This window comes from Girardinichthys multiradiatus, chromosome 1 (assembly GCF_021462225.1).
Source record: "Girardinichthys multiradiatus isolate DD_20200921_A chromosome 1, DD_fGirMul_XY1, whole genome shotgun sequence".
Lineage (NCBI taxonomy): Eukaryota > Metazoa > Chordata > Actinopteri > Cyprinodontiformes > Goodeidae > Girardinichthys > Girardinichthys multiradiatus.
In genome coordinates, this window is record NC_061794.1 from 22,415,446 (window position 1) to 22,431,398 (window position 15,953).

The 15,953-nt window shown below is 40.1% G+C and overlaps 1 protein-coding gene across 2 annotated transcripts; it reads right to left on the minus strand.

Annotated features, from left to right (window-relative positions):
• Positions 1–215: 215 nt before the first annotated feature.
• On the minus strand, positions 216–10,834 carry eno1a (enolase 1a, (alpha)). 2 transcript variants are annotated; one of them, XM_047371698.1, is made up of 12 exons: positions 10,692–10,834; positions 8,094–8,187; positions 5,095–5,190; positions 4,552–4,610; positions 4,122–4,191; positions 2,284–2,417; positions 1,920–2,142; positions 1,500–1,697; positions 1,181–1,382; positions 982–1,090; positions 835–893; positions 216–728 (listed from the first exon to the last, which is right to left on the minus strand). In XM_047371698.1, the coding sequence occupies exons 2-12, from the start codon at positions 8,176–8,178 to the stop codon at positions 665–667; spliced, it is 1,299 nt and encodes a 432-aa protein (XP_047227654.1). In that variant the 5' UTR covers positions 8,179–8,187; positions 10,692–10,834; the 3' UTR covers positions 216–664. The 2 variants fall into 2 exon arrangements, with proteins under 2 accessions (XP_047227654.1, XP_047227663.1); XM_047371707.1 differs by lacking the exon at positions 4,552–4,610 and adding an exon at positions 4,884–4,942.
• Positions 10,835–15,953: the final 5,119 nt, after the last annotated feature.

Here is a 15,953-nt window from a genome sequence, read left to right on the forward strand (position 1 = left end):
AGGGCCAAGCAGAAAGCTCCCACTGAGCCTTCAAATTCCTTCACCCAGGAGGAGGGACAGCTATGGGAGTCTCACCACCCTGAGCTCAAGTTTCAACCTCTTTCAGCTCAAACTGCAGCACTGACCAAATAAATTGTTTATACAGGAACGTTTTAATCTTGATACAGAAGTTACACATACAAGTTTCATAACCACAGAAATAAAAATCACAAAGACAGTTTTGAAACTATATTTATTACATATTTCTGCCGGGGCTTACAGTAACACAAGACCTTATCGGAGATGACACATTGCACATACATAACTCTTTACCACTGCTTCAGGCAGGTCCTTACTAGAGTTACAGTTGCTCAAATAATCTGAGGATCACAATCACTACAACTCACAAGAAGCTGAAAAAAATCTCACACAGTAATACAGACACTAACACAAGGACCAACACATTCAGGAGCTAAAGCAGTTTGCAGATGAGTTGAGCCATGAGGCTGTACTAGGAATATAGTGCTGCTTCTCCACGCCACAGACTACAGGCTTGGACCTGGGATTGTAGACGTCTTTTCCATCTTCACTCCATATAGGGCAGGCGACCTAGTGTGGCGTACATGTGTGGGGGATTATTTATGAGCAATGAACACGCAGTGGCCCGAAGAAGTTGACCTGGCTCTCAGATGGGGTGCCTAAATTTCTGGCCGGCGAAGCGGGCCTTGTCACCGAGCTCCTCTTCAATCCTGAGAGAAAGTTAGGCCCAATTTAGTCTCAGAAATTGATGCATTTTTTATTTCTATAAAAAAAAAAAAAAAAAAGAAGCTGTGCATGTTTGTAGAGAAGACTCACCTAAGGAGCTGGTTGTACTTGGCCAAACGCTCGGATCGGCAAGGTGCACCTGTCTTGATCTGCAAGATGTTTAGTGGTACATAAGATCTAAAGCTGAACCATTACAGATTTGTTTACATTTTGCACAAGGCTTCGAAAAGTAATTACCTGTCCAGTGCAGAGGCCGACAACAAGGTCAGCGATGAAGGTGTCCTCGGTCTCTCCAGAGCGGTGGCTCACCATCACCCCCCAGCCATTGCTCTGGGCCATCTTGCAGCTAAAATAAAGGAGAAATGTTTTAGTCTGCTCAAACTGTATTTACGGTGTAGAATTTTCTCAACAGCACGGCTGTGTTATGGACACTCACGCCTGCAGGGACTCTGTGACTGAGCCGATCTGGTTGACCTTCAGCAGCAGGCAGTTACAGGCTTTTTCATCGACGCCCTTGGCGATACGTTTGGGGTTGGTGACTGTGAGATCGTCTCCCACGACCTGGATGCTGGTACTGGCTGTGAATTTGCTCCATGCCTCCCAGTCATCCTGGTCAAAGGGGTCCTCGATGGAAACAACTGAGAGAGAAATGTGGACATTTGAATTATGAGCTCACATCAGTATCTTTGTCAGATCGAAATATAAAATCTTCTCTAATACCATTTATTCCTTAATAAAAGGAGGGTTAAACTCACCTGGGTAATCTTTGACGAAGCTCCTGTAGAGGTCAGCCAGCTTGTCAGGGGTGATGTAGCGGCTGGGGTCATCAGGAGACTTGAAGTCCAGGTCATACTTGCCCCCCTTGTAGAACTCAGAGGCAGCCACATCCATGCCGATGACGATCTTGTCGGTGTAGCCGGCCTTGGCGATGGCGTTCTTTAGCAGCTCCAGAGCTGATTGAAAGCAAAACATTTCAGGATTTTTAACACTAAACACTCTGCATCATCAAGTGGTTTGCCACAGAAGCACACTGACCTGATACTTTGGTCAGAAACTAGCAGGTTATAATTTCAGAGTCGAGTTTTGGTTTTTATTTTAATAAATGCAAGTCTAAAGGTGTGGTATTAAGCAATTCATTTTTAAGAATATGCAACATGTGGTACTATTTCCCACACCTTCTTTGTTTTCCAGGATGTTGGGGGCGAAGCCACCCTCATCTCCTACGTTGGTGGCATCCTTGCCGTATTTCTCCTTGATGACATTCTTTAGGTTGTGGTAGACCTCGGCACCGATCCGCATGGCTTCCTTGAAGCTGCTGGCTCCAACAGGCAAGATCATGAACTCCTGCATGGCCAGCTTGTTGCCTGCATGGGAGCCACCGTTGATGACGTTGAAAGCCTAAAGCCAAGCAGAAAAAGATCATTTTTTCATGCTTGATGAAATCGGGATAGAATACAATGACTTTCGGATCAGGCGCTGACGTCCGTTGGGCTGAGGGCATCGGTCCTCTCAAGAAAGCTCTCAGTGCAGGATACTCACAGGCACAGGGAGGATGACTTCAGGGTTGCCAGCCAGGTCAGCAATGTGGCGGTAGAGGGGAACGCCCTTCTCCGCTGCACCAGCCTTGCACACAGCCAGGGATACACCCAGGATGGCATTAGCACCAAACTTAGCTGAGGGAAAGAAGAGTAATTTAAATGTGTGGCGTATAATGCATGTGTATCAACACTACATTTAAAAAATATCACTGATATATCACAGATTTTTAAAACAGCTTATTAAAATGACCGATGCACGTTTTGTGTTCCTAAAACTACAACTTGTTATGGGTAACTAATATAGGATTCATAAACCTCAGTTAAATTCTCTTTAAATCTGTTTTTAGAAAGTTGTTTCAGCATCACAACGAGAGAACATCCAGAGTAGATGTTTAAATGACTGAAAGGTGGACCTATAAATAAAGTTGATTGGTTATGGAAATGTAGATGCATTGTACATGTGCTTATCCTTTTCCTTTACTTCAGTAGAAATGAAGCCTGAACAGAACTTACAGTATTTTTATTTCACTTTCCTTTAATGCTCTCATTTGCTGCCATTACTTCTACTGTATTTTTTTTTAATCCCATCTGTAAAATACATTGCCCAACATGGGTTTTTAAAAGTGTGATAATAAGATTGACTGGACATAAAGTGCGGCTTTAAGCAGGTACACTGGTTATTGCGTATGGAGCATCCCGTTAACCTGAGAAAGGACAAAAATCTCTCACCGTTTGTACTAGCAATTGCAGAATAAAATTTGAACAGTAATTAAAGCTTTATTTTGCATCTAGTCCTAACCGACTGCACTACTAGTTCTATAACATTCAGAGTAATTTAAAGCTACAATTCATATTTAACAATGAAACTTGTTCTTCTGCAGGAAAATTAACCTTTAATTATTTAAAAATACACCAAACAGGAGTTTATATTATTTGCTGATCACAAGAATGTTGGCAAAATATAAATATTGGTTGCAACAACGCCAGAATCTAAGACGGTTCCAGTATTTAGCGAGGAAAAGAGATAATCAACAAGATGATGAGTAGACTTTAAAACTCAGCAAGACAGACGATACATGTGGCTTATCTGGCTGTTCACTGGGGCCAACATGATAAAGAGACTGGACCCAGTAGTTCACCTTGATTTGAATTTTTTTATGCTTCCACTGAGTTTTTTTTTTTTTTTAAACTAGCATTTTATATGAGTAGACTGCAGATTTTGTTTAGCTGAATTTTTGAAAATGGATGTCAGTTTTTAGATCTTAGAAACTGTTCAGTATAGAAAACGAAAGTGATAATTTTGTCCATGTTGCCCAGCTCTAGTGTCCACATTTGTAAACAACTGGGTCTACGTTCTTAGGACTAACTGGAGGTCCAGAGAGAAGCTTCCCTTGAAAGTCTCTGAAGGTAAAATAGGGTACAATTTGACTGCCAGCCTTTCCTTTATCTTCCCGTTTAGAAAGAACTTCATTTTTTTTTTTTTTATCTGCCCATTAGTTGTACAGCCATGCTTAAAAAAAAAAGTCTGTGCTGCATTCCAGGAAGTCACTGATGTGATTTTGTGTATTAACCAATCAGATTGAAGCTAAAACAAAATATGCACGAGTCAACTTTCTGTCAAATTATCCAATAAAAATAATGATTTCATGCATCAAGCAAGAATCAAAGCTTGTATGTAGCATTGATCATCTGCCTACAATACAGTTTTTCAAGCTGTTTATCCAAAAATAAGTGATTTTTAAAAAACACCCAACAATGACTCATAAATAATGAGCATATGAAAAATTGCTTTACAATGTAGCAGATCTCTGCAAGTCTGTTTTTAAAGCAGCATCTTACACTTGTTTTCTGTGCCATCCATGTCCAGCATCAGCTTGTCGATCTTCTCCTGCTCCACAACGCTCACATCCTTGATTCAGACACAACAGGACAAGTTAAGGTGGAAACATTTATATCAAACAGCTAGTTTAACTTGGTTAGGCGCACACACACACACACACACACACACACACACACACACCAGTAATGTTACGCCAGTATCTGGGAATTTTACTGTGGTAACTATACTAATGCAATTTATGTTAATTAATTACAAAAGGTAAAAAAGTTACTCAGTGGTAATGCATGACTATTTTACATGGAAAGACTGTATAGTTAGTCGTCTGGTTACCAGTGCTGCCAAAATATTTTAAACAGGTTTTCAGAGTCAATGATTTCTGAAATTAGCACGCTCACACACACAAATTAGTCAAACAATGAATGGTCCTACCTTGCTAACCAGTGCAGGTGCAATAGTTTTATTGATATGTTCAACAGCTTTAGAGACACCTGCAAGGGGACAAGCAGACCATGACTGACAGACAGGAGAAGACCATGCAACGCAGGCCATGCAGATGAACACAGAGCACCGGATTTTAAGGATGAGGAAATTATTAGAAGAATATTCACTAATTTAGCTGTTAATTATTCTACTGTTTATTCTTTTTTTAAATCTGTGAACATCTGTTAGTGCCTGATGAACATTAGTCTCAAGAAGCAAACTCATTCTTCATGCTGCTGTGCAGTGCAATGAGTCACCCTAATTTTCCACGTTTTATTTACCTGGTTACATAACGCAGGGGCCAAGAACTCATTTATATATTTAACAGCTCTTTTGACTCCTAACAGGAGAAACAGAAATGGGGAAATTGAAAAGAAATCAGGAAAGAAAGAAAGAAAGCAAGAGTTCATGGAAGTGTTGAAATGAGCTGGAAAGTTATGAAAGGAAGGAAGTGACCAGAGTTTAGAGCGAGCATAGATGGAGATGCTTTACCTTTGCCCATGTAGCGTGTTTTGTCATTGTCACGGAGCTCTAGAGCCTCATAGATGCCGGTGGAAGCACCGCTGGGAACTGCGGCTCTGAAAAGACCTTAAAAACACACGAGACGTTTGGGTTTAAGAATGCTGGCTCTCGCACAAGACAGAATAAAAGAGACATTCAAATAGGACTTCACTAGGACACGCTGCTTCCCAAATTAAATTCCTTTGTTGCACAATAAAACATTTGTTGAGCCCTGTGGTCTGTGCCACAATAAGTGAAAAGCACAAATAGTTTTTACATTCAGCCAAAAGGGAATACAATACGTAGCGAGGAAGTGGTGCTGGCTGTGCTGCGAAAAAGCTGTGATGTAACAGGGGGTGGGGGCGGGGGGGAAAGACCCAACTGAGCATGTGCAGTAAATCTGTGGCAGGATATCAAGTCCTGCCCCCACAAGCACATACCCATTTGAGTCCAAAGTGGATGAAAATCTGAAAAAGGAAAAAGCACACTATTCATTTTGCTCAGTGGAGCAGCAGAGATGGTAGAGTCTGAGGGGATTTGGTGACACAGCCGCTGTCTAGGCCCTGAAGTAATGCCAAACAAAATCATCTGCAGCTAGAAATCAGCATGCAGCAGTAAGGGCCGACTGGCTACAACCAATCAGGCCACAAATCGAGTGCTTTCCCACTCCATCTGCCAAATCTGAACAAAATCCAGTTCAAAGATGTTTCATCAGAACTATAAATGTATTTAGATGGTTGAATAAAAACACCAGTTATATGCAGATAGCTCTACAAGTAGATAAGACAAAGATCAGAGTGTGAATGACTAACAGGACATAAAATGGCACAATAATTATGACAGGCTGCCTCTGGATGCAGCAGGCACTCTCTGGGGTCTGTCTGGGCTGCTAATGGTGTCAAAACAGAGCTGCTGGACTTAAAAGGCAAATCTTTGTCAAAAAGATAAAGATGGGTTTACAGTAAACAGAACAGGCGTCCTAAACTGCTGAATAGATGGCTGTAGAGACAGTGTTTTCAGGCCAGCTGTCGGTCTAATTCTCTTCTACGTCAGTGATCATTCAGGTTGCTTCATTAACATTCTCAGGACATCAGAGTTGAGTAACTTCCTTTGTTTCAACTCAAAGAACACAAACAACCCCATTAAAAAAAAAGAAAAGAAAAAGGGTAGACAGACCATTGGTTGATTAAATTGATCTAAACCGCAGCCAAATGCTTCACAGGTTGAATATTTTACAGCTAAACCAATCAAAGCAATTTAATTAAAGATTTTTAAACAGATGCATCAATCTGGCTTTTCTTGGCCGACGGAGGTTTCTGGCCTTCTGACGCCCGTCCTGGTGATTCCAGTTTCCAGTTAAACATGAATGAGAAAATATCATGCAGGTTCTGATGGAGGTTTCGAGTCCAACAGAAAAAGAAAGAATTACACAATTATCCCCATTTATGCATTAAAGCACATGCCTCCAAATTGTATCAGATTTTTCATAAAATACAAAAAAAATAAACTGCAGAGGACATGCTGTTGGTCGATGCATTTATAGGCTGGAAAATGAATTCATTTTGAATTGTTCTGCAGCAAATAGCCGTCTTAATTCTGATCTCTGGCAGAGGGATCAAATCCAGAACAAATTCACAGGCTTGTTAAAGATACCGACTGTACTGCATGGGTGTTGTGCTCCTAAACCATTACAGTAACAGTAAGCTGTGGTGGCCGTATGATGTTACAGGAGCTATTTTCAAAAGTTCATTTTATCTGATCCACTCTGGGCCTACAGCTGGCGGCAGCATAGGGTCAACAAGCAGCTAAACTGTCCTGAGCTGACGCACTACCTTCAGGGAGGGATATTCATTAGAAATCTTTAAAAACAATTAAGAAATGAATTAACATGTCCGACTTGCACTACAATAGTTTGATGTTTTAATCAAATTGTTCTAAATTACCTGTTATTAGCTGTTATAACAACGTAATGTATTTTTAAAACCAAGTTTCCCAGAAATATTTCATTTCAGAACTCCATGCTTTTCTCAGACTGGAATATCTAGATTATCCAACTGTCTTAAAACAATACCATTTTGGATTACAACAGCCAGGCCAACCTGAGCTGTGGATCATCATTTTTCCTTAAAAAGTACTTTAATACAAGAGAAAAAATAAATAAATCTGCTCCAGGAATTACCAGATTATTCCCATTTATCTAACAAAGCATGTGTCCCTAATCTATAAGTGAATCAGACTTTAAAAAAGGGGCATTTAGAAACTGAAAAAGTGGTTTGGTGTGCTGAACTCAGGTTAGAGTGGGTCCTGGATAAATCCCTGTTTTAGATCTATAAGATGTTCGGAGCACCTATTATAAATGTTTGAGTTCAAGACATTTAATTAGTTGGGTTTTATCATCTGTATGCTTTACAACTCATGAAATAACAGTTCTGACATTAGATTAGCTTCTCAATAGTAGTAAAGGGCTATTTCACATTTAGTTATATTATTTCAAAATCTAGGATACTTGAGACCATTTTCCTACGCAAAAAAAAAAAGAATTTAGAGAACAGCTTTTGGAATATTCAATATTTTTACTTTTGTTGACACATATGATAAACTATGAAACTGTACCAATGGTATGTTTGGCCCCTAAATCAGACCCAGTTTAAGGACTACAGGTCCAGTTTAAAAGCCCAGGGAAAAAAAACAAAACAGGTTCTGTTTAAATGATCAATGTGTTGGACAAAAAGGAAACTCTTAATGTAGTAAAGCAGAGATTTATATATACACATTCCCTAGAAATATGTTTCTAAAAACATCAAGATATTGGAATGACGCGTTTTAAAATTTTCCAGACATATACAAGCTTGGGAATTGATAAAAATCTACATGTCTAACCATTAGGACTGCTTTGCCTGGATGCAAATAATCCCAGGAAGCAAAGATGAGCAATATGTAGAGTTTGTAGAAAAAAATTCACAAGAAGACATTAAGACAGGATACAATACCTTTCTTAGTGTACAGGTCAACTTCCACAGTGGGATTCCCACGGGAGTCAAAAATCTCACGAGCGTGGATCTTCAGGATAGACATCGTTCTGATCTGTTTGAGAGTATAAACACAAAGACTTAATAAAAGAGTGCAGCTCTGAAGGAGACAGGCCACACTGCAGGCTCTCACAGGGGAGTAAACAATGACTTGGCAAAAAATGTCTAAAACATTTAGAGAAACAATAAAACAGTAACCTGAAAATGTAGTCCTGACAAATTTTGATCAGTGTTTTTATGGGTTTCTTAAGCATATGAGCCGAGCCGTACACGTAGCCAGACTGATGCAGTCAGGTCAGGATAGATGGTATGTTCAAGTCATAGAAGGTGTGGCTTCCTGCAGCCGAGTAATCTCTGCAGGTCCGTTCAGTTTATTGAACATGTTGGATTCAACAAAAAAGTATTGCAAAATTCTTGCACAAGTATTCTCTACTGCCAATAATTATGCAACCGTTTTAGATTGCAGTATTTAAACCTAAACGTGTCAAACAAAGAGAATGTGACCAGGCACAAATGGACTGTTTGGTCTCCTTTGGTTAAATGATATGGACTGCAGAGCTGAGTGGCACCCTAATCTCTTACGCGTTCAGCAGAGGTCAGACAGGGTTTCTGACCACGATGCCTGCAGCACTGCATCGATTAGCACTATGCAAACTGTTCCAAATCCATACTCTACAAATGCATTGAAAGCACAGGAAAACATGACCCTTAAAAGCCTGAATGGAAATTTACAAACAGGACACGCTCAAACACACAACTGGAAACAACGTTTAAGTAACCTGAGGCTAGATAACAATCAAAGGCTTTATAAATAGTCAAGTTGACATACTTGCTCAAAATGATGTATTCTTGTAAAGTTGACGACTTGATTCCTTTAATAACTTTCTGCCAACTGGCATAAAAATCATAATTCATTTGACAATTATAATAATGACTGGATTGTAGTGTGATCTTAATGTGGATCAGTGAAATGTCCAAATATGAATTTGATTTGCTTGTATAATTGGATATGAATTCAACCTTTTTGTCTTGTCTGTAGATTACAAATATGAATTGGCCCTCTGTAAAAAACGCAACTGAATCATCCACATACATATGATTCTAAAATATACATACTGCCGAGTGTCAGCTGCTTTGACCAAATAACTCTGTTTTCTTGGACATATAATATCTGCCTTAAAAACTTTTGGATAAACGGACTTTTTGAGCATGTAAACTAGATTTTTGCATTGGAAATTAGAGATCCACCACTGAGTTGGACAGAGATTGAATCAGATGATTTTCCCTGTATCAGCCTGTCAAACACTGTTGAAAACACAAATTCAGGTTCTTTTCCAGTCATTAAAAACCTAAAAACAAAGAACGCCCACCAACTAGTCTATAAATGCTTCAACCAACAGTATGTACTGTTGAATTCAACAATTCTTTTAATTTTCTGTTGGATGCTAAACTTCTACATGTATTAGGAAAGCTGCTGTACATTTCTCCTTTATGAGCCATGTTCATTATGAAAACATAACTGGGGATCAGTCATAATTGGACGGAGTATGTGAATCGTTGGGGGGTGTACAATCAATATCGTCCAGAAAAAACCTGATAAGTGCATCTGTTGGGAAACTAAGTTTCAAATTTAAATACCACCACTTTCCCTAACTGACAACTAGTTTCTTAGTTCTTTAGTAAAAGTCCCGGACAGATTTAGTAAGAATCCAACTGATTGGGCTCCTTTTGAAGTCAAAATGATGAATTAAGTGAAAATGCAGATTAATACTATATACACCAACAATAATTTTTAAAACCTTTACAGAATAAGCAGGAGAGCTACCCCAGGAGAACAAAATGGCATCCATGGATAAATAAATAATTATGGACACCTGATACTTTCTGAAGAACTAAAGGGTTGAAATGGTTTCATGAAAATGCATTTAAAAAGACCCCAAAGTTCTTCAATGAACCGGATAAACCAATATTGGTGTAAATACTCTCTGGATATCCATTTGTTGGACAATGACATTGCCTGAAGCAGATGCCGGAGCCTGTGTAGGCCTGCTGCACACCGTCATTTCCTTTCACAGTAGTCACACCTCCGCCTCTACTGCATTCAACTAGCCCAACTAGTGTGGCACCATCGTGTTCTCCACACATCCTCTACAGCCGAACAAAAGCGTCACCCGTAACCGGTTTTTTTTTAAACTAAATTGAGCGACGCGTCTGCTTCAAGATGGACCCGCAACTTGACACCCCCGAACGTCTTCACACCCCGCAGCTCTAAATGGAGAAAGACGTAGCTACAGCTGACGGCCTGGTTTAAAAATAGACGATGGGCTACAAGCTGCTGCATCCTGCAAGCTAGAGAACCACGAACCAAGAGGGGAAAAAAGCCGTTGGAGCTGTGAAAACACCAGCTAACCCGTCAGTTGTCGGCTAACTCAAAGACAAACCTCTGAGGATGCCGTCAGAGACAAAAACCCGTCATGTAGATAATTATGAGAAAGTGATGAAGTTATAATACGAGTACAAGAGATGTAAGAATAGACAGATAAAGTAATAAGAGCTTACACGTAGTTAGAAAAAGTGGGAAACCGCAGATGCTGTCTCTCTCTCTCGTACGGAAGGCAGGGAAGGCGCTCGTGACGCCGAGAGCCGAATGATAAGTCGACAGAATCAGGAAGCGTGCAACCTGATTGGCTGGGACTGAGTCACCACGCAGAGGAGCGCGAGTGAGGAAGCACGTTCATCGCCGGGTGGCTCTGGCAAGCCGTTTTAACATTTAGTCAAACTACACTAGGTGATGAACATTTCATGGAAAATGCTGCCCTTTATTATACATTAACAGGCATGATTCGGTCTTTAAAAAAAAAAAAAGATTATTCCTCCTTCAATATCCACAGGCATCAGTTATATCTGAGGTCAGGTGACAGTGCCAGACTAAGAGTCTTGCCACTGAGGATTTATAGAACACCACAAAATGGACAAATAATCATCACATTATTGTTCACTCATATTAACATGACCACAAGCATCAATCTCTGCAATGTGACACAAATATAATTTCATTGTGCCAATTTAATTACATTAATCAACATCAGGTGCAGCACTCTGGCTCCATTTTCACACACAAGGCAAAAATACACATCAGGTTAACGTGTCTCTACATTTCCCATTGGAATGACTGTGTGAGGATGGTTCTTTGCCCTTATTTGTCCAACGTCTCGCCCAATGACCGCTGGAGTGTAGTGATACTGGCGAAAGCACTGGGCTGATTTACTTTTGCATCCAGCCCCCTGCAAAAGTTGAGATTGAGATTTTTATTTTCTATAACCATATCCTAAATTAAAAAAGTAAAGATTGTGATCAGATGTCTGAAAGCTAAAAGCACACACAAGATGAGCAGGACATTATTCTTTCTTGAAATAACGATGGTTGAGAGATCTTAAATAAAGTAGATAACGTTAATGGCTCAATCCAGCGTATTATATATGACGAAATGGCTTGCCATACACTACTACATGAAAAATAAGATGCGGATTTTCTTTCATGAAACATCATCAAAAGGACAGTGCACACACAAAGAGATAAGGTTTGACTTTACATTAAACAGATGGTGGGAAACGTGTGTCCTAACTTGTTTTAATCAGTATAAATACAAAGCTGGAGTATGCGGAAAAAAAGATGACGCAGAGATGAGTACGTGCAGAGGAGCAGGCAGGGATCTCCCGAAGCAGCGTTTCGTTGTTGGTCACATGTTAGTTGCGGTCTCGTTTCCTAGCAGTGGCTTCCCTCTGCTCATTACAAACTTCGTGAAATGCATCATTTTTACCCAGCGTAAATCATCATTTCAAATAAATAGGTTTTATGCGAATTTAACACATACTGACAATGAGTGAATGTAAATATGAAGGGTTTACCATTAGATTAATATACCTTTTAAACTTTTTGCCAAACTGTAATGTTCATTTTCAAAAAATACACTCAACTCAAAAATACAATCAACAAATTAGTCATAATGAGTAACTGGTGGGTCCCCCCCTACCAAACTGCCGTTCAGTCTCTGTATGACGCAGTGTTTCTGCAGCTGCGCAGTCCACAGCGTGCAGCATCAATGGCACTACCAACAGAGAAGTAATGACATCCTGCTAACAGTGACCTTGAGACTGCATTGTTTGAAAGACAAATGCGCCCCCTGGTGGTCACACATGTCACACACCTGAAGGCTGCTTTTATGATAAAACTTAAATATGGATATTTTCTCCGTCCAAAAGCACAACATCTTCAGTTACCTGTAGACTGATTCAGTTTTTGTTGTTGTTTAAACCAGTTTTAAAGTGTGAAAAGCTCAGATTTGAGTTAACACCTATAGGATTAAAAGACATAATTATCGCAAAAAGCAGGGTCTGATAATAAGCTGTGGAGGAAAGAGGGCTGATCAGATAATTTGATGCAGATGTGTTGATGAGAAATAAGAAACCGATGAGCTAGGCGGTAGGTTGTTGACTGGAGAAGCAGACACTGGGGACCTCTGGTGGAAGGTTAGACACATGTCAGAAATGTGTTGTCAGAACGACGTTAGAAAGATAAAACGCTATAAATTTACGTACAAGATCAACAACTGATGGTCATTACAATAATTATCTGCTGCTAGATTATTATTTTCTCTTGACCCTGGTAACTTCAAATTTGCAACATCAATAAGAATGTGGACATCCTGTAATTTATTTTTTTGGTCTCTTGTAATAAGAGAGGTGGCTAAGACATAATAAAGTTCTTGAGTAGAGTCATGTAACAGTTTGGGTAGCCCTGCTGATGATTCCAAACTGCTTGTAAAAGTGAATCTCTGTGTACTGGGCCTGTAATGGACAGGCATCCTGACCAGGGTGCGCTCTGCCTTTCCAACCCTTTCTAGTGGGGGTGGCTTCATGCCACACACAACACCTTGTGGAATTAGGAGGTTATGAAAATTTAATTATGTTAAAGACTCAATGACAGCTGAAATATAGGTAGCTATTAAATGATTTGCCCACAGTTCTACTTTTCCACTGGTTTTGAGTCAAAACCTTTTAGTTGTCTGTGAGAACATTGAAAATAAAGAGAAATATCATATTTCAACATCACAGAGTCTAATACTTCATCAAATTCCAGCAAAAGAATGCTTCCATGACCAGAACATTTCAGTTTTGGAATTGTTGAGCCATAGCCTTCTGTGGACAAGAGATGTCTTCACAATCTGATGGATTTGGAAAACGTTTGCAAAGGAGAGTGGGCAAATATTACAAAGTCAATGTTGATAGAAGTCTACCAAATAAGACTGAATGCTGAAATGTAATGATAAGGAGCTTTAACAAAGCTACCTGGTTATTGCCTCTTTTGCATTTTTTCCCTTCCTAACAAATGTGCTTTGTATTTATCAGCTGATTTGCAGAGGATAAATGTCAAATCATATGTAGAAAAAGGTTTGGAATTAATTGTCTTGGTATCATTTTTTTTACACCACAATAGCTGGTCCTTTTAAGAGCCACCCTATAATAGGACTACCTCTGGCAACGTTTTTGTTGGGTTTTCTGAAAAAATAAAAATGCTTTGTTCTGCTGCTGCTTGTGTAAAGTTAATTTGGGGGTAAGTTCCTTCATTCACCATTAAGGGAGTCTGGAGCACAGACAATTTCCTAGTTTGTGCACCAGTATCTCTGGACTTATGCCACAGCCACTGTGGCAAACTGGGTCTCCTACAGCTTGGTCTTCTCTACCCTAATAGCTCAACATCACCAAGACATGCCACTGCCCCAGCAACACCACCATGACTCACAAGCATACACAAGACAACTCTTAACCACTTAGTTTACAACAGATCTGGGTACTGGCAGCACAACCACACTGCCAGTCTACTGATGTTCTGATGCTAATAATCACACACAAACACAATAATATAATACAGGTACAGTACAGGCATTGGAACAATCAAATGATTCAACAAGACAGGCTTCAGCTCCATGGTAAATAGATAGCAGCAAAAACATTAAATATAATCACTATAGAAGCTCAGTTAGAACTAAATTTCCCTGTTAATTTGGATCAATTTATCAATAATTCATCCAATTGTTCCCAAAAGTGTCACTGTTAGCCGAGTTCATCCTTTTTTAGTACCCTGATGGCATATTAGTGTCCCTGAATGTCTGATACCAGTGCCTGCTCCCATCGTGGTAGAATACCTTGGACCAGTAAAGGAAAAGCCCACCGACTGCACGTAGAAATATGATTGGCGGATCAAAAGGTCAATCAGAAATTAACATGTAATTTAGTTTGGGGCTTAAAGTATTCAGAACAGAATGCAGAATATCCCTGAATAAACAAACTGTCTCTTGACAGCATATAGGAATTTCTGATTGGCTTAACCTTTTTCCTAACACAAAACAACACCAGCAGTCTGACAGAAAACTAACCATCAGGGTCATTTGACTCTGTAATACAAGAGAAGTATCTCTCTGATTGTAACCAGATATTAAAAAAAACATAGTGACATACAATTTCCCTTTTTTATTTCTTAGTGAACTTAGGCCTTCTATGAATACTTAAGGTCCTTACAGCTCACCCTGCAGCATGGAAACACACAGGTCCTTCTCAAAATATTAGCATATTGTGATAAAGTTCATTATTTTCCATAATGTCATGATGAAAATTTAACATTCATATATTTTAGATTCATTGCACACTAACTGAAATATTTCAGGTCTTTTATTGTCTTAATACGGATGATTTTGGCATACAGCTCATGAAAACGCAAAATTCCTATCTCACAAAATTAGCATATTTCATCCGGCCAATAAAAGAAAAGTGTTTTTAATACAAAAAACGTCAACCTTCAAATAATCATGTACAGTTATGCACTCAATACTTGGTCGGGAATCCTTTTGCAGAAATGACTGCTTCAATGCGGCGTGGCATGGAGGCAATCAGCCTGTGGCACTGCTGAGGTCTTATGGAGGCCCAGGATGCTTCGATAGCGGCCTTTAGCTCATCCAGAGTGTTGGGTCTTGAGTCTCTCAACGTTCTCTTCACAATATCCCACAGATTCTCTATGGGGTTCAGGTCAGGAGAGTTGGCAGGCCAATTGAGCACAGTGATACCATGGTCAGTAAACCATTTACCAGTGGTTTTGGCACTGTGAGCAGGTGCCAGGTCGTGCTGAAAAATGAAATCTTCATCTCCATAAAGCTTTTCAGCAGATGGAAGCATGAAGTGCTCCAAAATCTCCTGATAGCTAGCTGCATTGACCCTGCCCTTGATAAAACACAGTGGACCAACACCAGCAGCTGACACGGCACCCCAGACCATCACTGACTGTGGGTACTTGACACTGGACTTCTGGCATTTTGGCATTTCCTTCTCCCCAGTCTTCCTCCAGACTCTGGCACCTTGATTTCCGAATGACATGCAGAATTTGCTTTCATCCGAAAAAAGTACTTTGGACCACTGAGCAACAGTCCAGTGCTGCTTCTCTGTAGCCCAGGTCAGGCGCTTCTGCCGCTGTTTCTGGTTCAAAAGTGGCTTGACCTGGGGAATGCGGCACCTGTAGCCCATTTCCTGCACACGCCTGTGCACGGTGGCTCTGGATGTTTCTACTCCAGACTCAGTCCACTGCTTCCGCAGGTCCCCCAAGGTCTGGAATCCGCCCTTCTCCACAATCTTCCTCAGGGTCCGGTCACCTCTTCTCGTTGTGCAGCGTTTTATGCCACACTTTTTCCTTCCCACAGACTTCCCACTGAGGTGCCTTGATACAGCACTCTGGGAACAGCCTATTCGTTCAGAAATTTCTTTCTGTGTCTTA

Coding starts and splice junctions, on each gene's coding strand:
- eno1a (XM_047371698.1), bottom strand. CDS start 8,178: ATGTCTATCCTGAAGATCCACGCTCGTGAGATTTTTGACTCCCGTGGG. Junction 2,143..2,283: donor AAGTCATCCTCCCTGTGCCT/GTGAGTATCCTG, acceptor GCTTGGCTTTAG/GCTTTCAACGTCATCAACGG. Junction 729..834: donor AAGTACAACCAGCTCCTTAG/GTGAGTCTTCTC, acceptor ACTTTCTCTCAG/GATTGAAGAGGAGCTCGGTG.